Source organism: Chlorocebus sabaeus, chromosome 12 (genome assembly GCF_047675955.1).
Source record: "Chlorocebus sabaeus isolate Y175 chromosome 12, mChlSab1.0.hap1, whole genome shotgun sequence".
NCBI classification, from domain to species: Eukaryota; Metazoa; Chordata; class Mammalia; order Primates; family Cercopithecidae; genus Chlorocebus; species Chlorocebus sabaeus.
In genome coordinates this window covers 102,228,842-102,236,653 of record NC_132915.1, presented here as the reverse complement: position 1 = coordinate 102,236,653, position 7,812 = coordinate 102,228,842, and the positions used below count along the sequence as shown (strand labels likewise).

At 44.1% G+C, this 7,812-nt stretch overlaps 1 protein-coding gene across 2 annotated transcripts in view; it reads right to left on the bottom strand.

The window, feature by feature from the left end:
- Positions 1–287: 287 nt before the first annotated feature.
- ZBTB43 (zinc finger and BTB domain containing 43) overlaps positions 288–7,812 on the bottom strand; it is a 30,465-nt gene continuing 22,940 nt past the window's right edge. For both annotated transcript variants that reach the window (XM_008006210.3, XM_008006212.3), the window contains one exon: positions 288–3,075. In XM_008006210.3, coding sequence (XP_008004401.1) covers positions 1,649–3,052 — 1,404 coding nt within the window. In that variant the 5' untranslated portion in view covers positions 3,053–3,075 and the 3' untranslated portion in view covers positions 288–1,648. The remainder of the gene's footprint in view (positions 3,076–7,812) is intronic.

The window sequence follows — 7,812 nt, the reverse complement described above, 5'->3', positions numbered from 1 at the left end:
CAGAGGCCGTTGCCAGCAATGTCTATGACATTACAGCAAAGCCAAACTTTTCAAATCAAATGTCACCCCAAATCCAAGAAAAATTATTTTTATTTTAAGGAAAAACGTTTCTATTTAGAAGTAAATAAGCCAGTACGTTTATGGAAAAGATGACATAGTAGTAGCACCCTGTCCTACCCTGGTGATAACCTCAGGGACATTACACAGCTTAAAAGCCCTCAGGTGTATTATACAGCTTAAAAGCATGTGTAATATACCTTTCTTTTTAACCTCAACCATCTAGCTGATGGGCAGAAAAGGTCTCAGGATAGCTGCTTGTTTTTTTGTCGTTTGTTTTTTTTTCTGGTCGGCATAGCTTTGTGGACTTGTAAGTTTAAGCAGCTTTATCTAGAATTTGGGAGCACGATTCTGTAAACTACTTTGCTAAACTTAGGACTCCTTTTAAAAGCACATTCCGGCGCTCATAAAGAACTGGCAGTATTAGCTCAGTGTACCCCCTAAAGAGTATCTCCCCCACCTTGAAAGAGTGTATTTGCAAGATTCTCCTTGGGCACGTTTTTTCCCCTTAAGTATAATCACTCATAGAATCCTGCCTATCTGCCCTCTCACTCTGGTTGGTGGAGTGTCACCTTAGCACTCTATGAACTACTGAAGTTCACAGGGAACTCTCAGCCACAACTTGGAGCTCCTTCCCACTAAGTGTGGTCATGGACCACCCTCTTTGTAAAGCACCATAATCTAAGACAGAGCAGGGGCTGCAGCGGCCCGTGGTACCATGGTCAGTCACAGCAGCTTGGTGTCTACCAGCCACAGAGCAGACCCCACTGCATAGAGGCTACAATTAACCAAACAGGATTTGGGAAAGCAAACCAATGAGAAATACCTATCTCTGGCACCCTAGAGAATTACAATTAGATACAACTGTCCAAACTCAAATGTTAGAACTAAAACACAAAACACTGCCTTATCAAGAGTCTGAAACACCTTGTGACAGTAGTGGCATCTTACAGAAACTGACAAGGGCACTATGTCAGCCTTGTACCGTAAGTTGTTTCATATTTAGAACGTCATTCTCTTAGCATCTCCATAGTTTTAGTGAAAATATCCTTTAGAAAGAATAAAACCAGACAACAGAGCTCTGTTAACCAATTTCTCATCCTAGGAATCACATTAGTTGTAGCTTTTATATAAGTAGCACTTCCTTCAGGGAAATAGCTATCAAAACAAATCCACATTACCTAAGTATCTATAGCAAGAGCAAAATAAAATTTCAGCATGACCTTGTAGTAATGAGTGATCCAAAGCTGCTGCCTGCCACCCGAAACGGAACTGGTGGGTGGAGTCCAGTTCCAAGTGCAGGTGTCTCTGTCCACCTGTTTCAATCACAACCGGTCAGAAGGTTTCCCTTGCCAGCTGGGCGGTGGGTTAACTCACCCCATTACCCATTCCAGGCCAGGACTGGAACACACAAATTTGAGGAATTAGATTTTTTTAATTGGCCTACTTAGAGCTGGTCTTTCAGAAATATCTTCCTTTTTTTTTTAAGCTTCTCTCATAATAGCAAGTAGCACGCATCATCTGTGCCCAGATTTGCATTAATTACCATAGTTTATTTTTGTGCATGCCACTCAAGGGCCAGATCCTATTTTTAGTTAGCCTCAGTTGTATTCTGCTCAGCCTTTGCAGCTTCGTAGGACTTGGTACAAGAAGTCACATGCCGGTGGAAACTGTCCCTCCACATAAACCTCTTTGCACAGATATTACACTCATACGGCTTTATGCCCGTGTGAATTTTCATGTGGCCCACGAGGTGGTGCTTCATTTTGAATTTCTTACCGCAGACGCCACAGCCGTAAGGCCGCAGACCGAGGTGCATGCTCATGTGCCGATCTCTCTGACTCTTGTGAGTGAAACTCTTTCCACACTGACAAGGATACAGCTTGTCGGTGGCTGAGAATCCTAAGTGGGAAGCTTCCTCTTTAATCCCTGTTACCATTTCAATATTCTCACTGTAGCCTGCTGCGAGGGCAGCCTCCTGTCTGTGCCCAATGAGGTTCCCATCTGACCTCTCTCCGGAAAACTCTTCCATGGAAGAGCCATAGAAATCCACCTGCTCATCATAATTGCTTTCATCAGCCTGTTCATCAAACTCGGCTTCCACTTTCTTCTCCCCGATGTGGAAGTCCTCCTCCACTCCCGAAGGCTGGACTGTGTGCTCGGTCTGCACGGTGTTGATGGACTCTGTGACCTGATGCTCGTCGTAGGCCGCGTGCACGTCCATGCCCTCGCAAGCCTGTTCTAAGCGCTCGGGCTTCACGTGGATCCAGCGTTTGTGAGCCATGATGCTGGGCTTGCTGTACATGGGCCGGGTGTAGTGGAACTCGGCGCTGTCGCTGGCGCCCTCCTCCCCATCCTGGCTCGCCATTTCCGTGCTCAGGCGGTCATGCTCTGTGGATGAGTTGCTGGGCAGGTATTCGTGCTCGGTGAGCTGGGATGACAGCTCGTCTTTGGTGCTCTCCTCTTCATTTTCACCATCCCTCAGTTCTTGGGCTTTGGGAAAATCAGTATGACCCCCAGAGCCCAGCTCAAAGCTCTCTACCAGGCCATTGTAACTACTGCTGCTTGGTGACTGGTGGTCACTGCCATGATGTAGCTTCTGACAAAGGACCGTAGGGTTTCCCTCTAAAACTTCAGTGCATTTGTCTACCACATGCCACATCTGGAGGAAGCTTGCCGCGGTCAAGTAACTAACAATTTCTGGAGCGGGCATTACTAGACGTCCTGTATAGCTGGATAGGAGAATGTTCTCAAACACTCTTGGGTTCATCACATCAGGCAAAACAATTCTCCTGCTGTTTTTCAGGAGTACCTGGTCACAAAAGTAGGGTGAACTGGCAGCAAGAACGGCTTTGTGTGCCCGGAAAATGTGGCCTTGGACAACAATGGAGACGTCACATAATTGTCCTTGCTGGCGCTGCTGGTTCAGTTTCTGTAGAATGGTGCTGGAAAAATCAGGAAATTCTACCCGAAAAGAGTTTGCTCCAGGCTCCATTTCATCACAAATCTTGTTCGGTGCTACAAGAAAAAGAAAAATTAGTACTAATTCCAGCCCAAAGATAAATGTATTTTATCCCCTTCTCCATCCTTAAGTTCCAAAGTTCCACAAGGTCCTCTAGCCTATGGGTCCCCCGGGATTCAATCCCTAGGGTAAGGCTTGCAGGTGTGAGTTTGCCAAAGGCAGGACTCACCACCGCTCCTTGTAGAACTCCTGATTTTGGCTCTGTGTCTGTGGGTAAGAGGACGGAATCCAGTGACAGGATTTGTAAGCTATACAAATCTCCCAAGTAAAACCAAGTACTGTAAATATTTACAGTTAAAACAAACGATACCCATTCAAATAATATATACATATATATATATATTTTAATGAGATGGGGTCTTGCTCTGTTGCCCAGGCTGGAGTGCAGTGGCACAATCATAGCTCACTGCAGCCTTGAACTCTTGGGTAATCAAGCAATCTCCTGCCTCAGCCTCCTGAGCAGCTGGGACTATACGTACATGCCACCATGCCCAGCTAGTCTTTTTTTTTTTGAGACGGAGTTTCGCTCTTGTTGCCCAGGCTGGAGTGCAATGGCGCGATCTCGGCTCATTGCCACCTCCACCTTCCGGTTTTGAGCGATTCTCCTGTCTCAGCCTCCCGAGTAGCTGGGATTACAGGCGCCCATCACTACATCTGGTTAAATTTTTTTTTTTTTTTTGCATTTTTAGTAGAGATGGGGTCTTACTATGTTGGCCAGGCTGGTCTCAAACTCCTGACCTCATGATCCGCCCACCTTGGCCTCCCAAAGTGCTGGGATTACAGGTGTGAGCCACTGCGCCTGGCTGCCCAGCTAGTTTTTTAAAAAATTAATTAATTTTTTTTTTTTTTTTTTTTTAGAGACAGGGGTCTCACTTTGTTGCCCAGGTTCGTCTTGAACTCCTGGCTTCAAGTGATCCACCTGCCTCAGCCTCCTAAAGTGTTGGGATTACAGGCATGAGCCACTGCCCCTGGCAGAATTGTTTTTAAAGAGATAAGGTCTCACTCTTTCACCCAGGCTGGAGTGTAGTGACACCATCATAGCTACTGCAGTCTCGAACTCCTGGGCTCAAGTGATCCTCTCACCTCAGCCTCCTGTGTAGCTGGGACTATGGATATACACCACTGTGCCCATCTCAAAATGACAGAACTTTTAAGCCTCAGATTTAACTGCTATTTGACAGGTTGTGGTGAGGGTGGGAGAATAGAATAGAGGGAACAAGGAAAAGCATATACAAAGGCTCTGAGGCAGGAATGCATTTGGCAATTGCAAGGAACTGAAAGGAGACCATTAGACTAGAGTACATTAAGGGAGTAAGGGGCCTGGGGGCTGGCGCAGTGAGGACAGGACAATTGCACCTTTGGTCTTTCACCATTAAAGGGGCACAGTCACTCAGGCCCTGAGCTTTCTCCAGCTGCTGCCAGCATTTTAGCCCTTTAAGGGCTTCTGAGGATATGAAACTGAATGAAACTGCAAGGTGAGTTATTTTCTTATCTGGTGATCTCCAAACTGTCTAAAGAGTTATAGACCAAACACGATAGTTAAGTAGTCCCTGCTACTGAACAGAGTCCATCAGAAGACAAAGTTATAACAAAGAATAAGGCATTGCCTGTGTTGCTACGGTAAATATATTCTGTGGGGTAAGTCAAACATTAGAAATAATTCCTAACAACGGCACACAAGATGAGCTGTGCTAGAGATCCTGCCCATACTCTGTAATTCCCCAAAATTCTGTAATTAAAGCAAAAAAACCACCCAAACGATTTATCACTGCTATGTGTCACCTTGCTCTGATACTATATCCAAACATTGCTAAATTACCAAGTTTTCTTTTTTTTTTTTTTTGAGACAGGGTCTCACTCTTGTCACCCATGCTGGAGTACAGTGGCGTGATCACAGCTCACTGCAGTCTCAAACTCCTGGGCTCAGGTGATCCTCCCATCTCAGCCTCCTGAGTAGCTGGGACTTCAGGCATGCACCACCACACCCGGCAAACTTTTGTATTTTTTGCAGAGACAGGGTTTCGCCACGTTGCCCAGGCTGCTCTCAAATTCCTGAACTCAAGCGATCTGCCCACCTGGCCTCCCAAAGTGCTGGAATGACAGGCGTGAGCCACCGCACCCAGCCCCAAGTTTTCTAAGTATAAACAGAGCCAGACAACCCAGACAAAGACTGAAAGCCATCTTCGAGGGATAGGGAGAGATGACGAGAAGAAATGAAGGTTTCTTGAGTAATTATGATTTGCTAGGGACTGTATACCTTTTTTCACTTAATCTTTATAATTTACTCTGCAAATGTAGGGCTTGATTGTGTGAAGTTCAGCTATTTTAAGAAATTTTCCCAAGGTTAAAAGCTAGCTTTTATTACGTTGAGATGTGAATCCAGGTCTGGATGACTCTAAAGTCTATGTGATTTTTCCTATCACATCACTCTGCCTCCTCTAAGATGCCAAAAATGCCAGATTAGGCACTAATAATTTTAAAAGACAGCATTTTTAGAGTGAAGTATTACAGTTTTATACATCTTAAAACATTTCATAGTAATTTAAAACAAAAATAGATCATGAAATAAATGATTTAGGCATTCGTAATTTCAAAAAGAAAAGTTGACTATATAAATGAGTAGACTAAAAGTATGTAAATTCTGGAAACTACATCTGGGTGAACAGATTCTCTGCTAGATCTCACCACTGTAGAATTTTGTTTTTAGCTATTTGAAAAAGGGGGTGTGGGATAACACATGCACATGTAAAAAAAATTTATAGAAAGGTGTAAAAAAAATCTCTCCATCATTTATTCCTAGTCTCCCCCAAAGGAAATCACCATTAAACTCCTGTTTATATTTCTAGAAACTTCTCTGTGCATATATCAGAATAAATCATATACATCCTTTAAAAATCCCTACTCAACTGGGTTCATTACCTACATTTTATTCTACACTTAGATTTTGTCACTTAATATATCTTGGAGATCTTCCCACATTAGTACAAGAAGAGCTAACTCATTCTGTTTAATGGCCACATAGCTTTCTATTATATGGATGTATCGTAATTTAAGCAGTTCTCCTCTTACAGAATTTCAGTTGGCAGGGGTTTTAAAATCACAAGCAATGCTGTAATAGATATTTCTGCATAACTATCTTGCATACCTTTGGAAATATCCATAGCTTAATTTCTACCAGTGGAACTGCTGGGTTAAAGGGCTGTGCATTTGACATAGCCTTGAACTCTTGGGTCATCAAGCAATCCTTCTGCCTCAGCCTCTCCAGTAGCTGGGACTATAGGCATGCTACCACGCCTGGCTGATGTTTTTAAAAAATGTTCTGATACATATTACCAAACTACTTGCCAGAAAGGCTGCACCAAGTCACACCCTCACCAACAATCAATGCTCTTACCAAGACTGGATATCATTTAACAAGAAAAATAAAGCCTGTCTATCTTCTAAGTGACATGATTCATTCCTGCATTTCCTTAATTACGAATGAGGCTGGCACTCTGTACTTAGTTTACTGGTCATTTGTGGTTTTCTCATACAATCAGTCACATCCTTGATGCAAATAAATTGGGCAATTAATCTTATTGATCTGTAGGGCTTTTTGTAAATTCAGGAAGTTAACTTTATCCTATGTTGTGATTTTTTTTCAGTTAGCTGATTTTATAGATTTTTTTGCCAAGATGAAATTTACATAAAATAACTACTCTTTGCTTTTACTCTTTGCTCCAGGGTTTGTGTCAGACACAGGAGGGCATTTACACCTCCAAATTTTTTATTATTATTATTTTTTTGAGATGGAGTCTTGCTCTGCCGCCCAGGCTGGAGTGCAGTGGCCGGATCTCAGCTCACTGCAAGCTCCGCCTCCCGGGTTTACAACATTCTCCTGCCTCAGCCTCCCGAGTAGCTGGGACTACAGGCGCCCGCCACCTCGCCCGGATAGTTTTTTGTATTTTTTAGTAGAGACGGGGTTTCACCGTGTTAGCCAGGATGGTCTCGATCTCCTGACCTCGTGATCCGCCCGTCTCGGCCTCCCAAAGTGCTGGGATTACAGGCTTGAGCCACCGCGCCCAGCCCAAATTTATTATTTATTATTTATTATTTAGAGATGGGGTCTCACTGTGTTGCCCAGGCTGGTCTGAAACTCCTGGGGGCTCAAGCAATCCTCCTGCCTCGGCCTCCCAAAGTGCTGGGATTACAGGTGTAAGCCATTGCATCTGGCCCAAAATTATTTTTGAAAATAAAAATGAAGGCTGGGTGCGGTGGCTCACACCTGTAATCCCAGCAGTTTGGGAGGCCGAGGCAGGCGGATCACGAGGTCAGGAGATCGAGACCATCCTGGCTAACATGGTGAAGTCCCGTCTCTACTAAAACTACAAAAAAATAGCCCGGCGTGGTGGCAGGCACCTATAGTCCCAGCTACTCGGGAGGCTGAGGCAGGAGAATGGCGTGAACTTGGGAGGCAGAGCTTGCAGTGAACCGAGATGGTGCCACTGCACTCCAGCCTGGACGACTGAGCAAGACTCTGTCTCAATAAATAAACAAACAAACAAACAAATAATAAAACCTTTAATACATGGGAGTTTATTTTGGCATGAAGAATAAGGTTGGGACCCAGCCCCTTTTCCTCCAAAATGGCTAGCCTATTTTTCTAACACTATTTGTCAAATAACCTATGCTTTCTTCATAAAGTGCAGGTATCTGTCGTGGAATTCTTTTTTGTTTGTTTGTTTGTTTTGAGA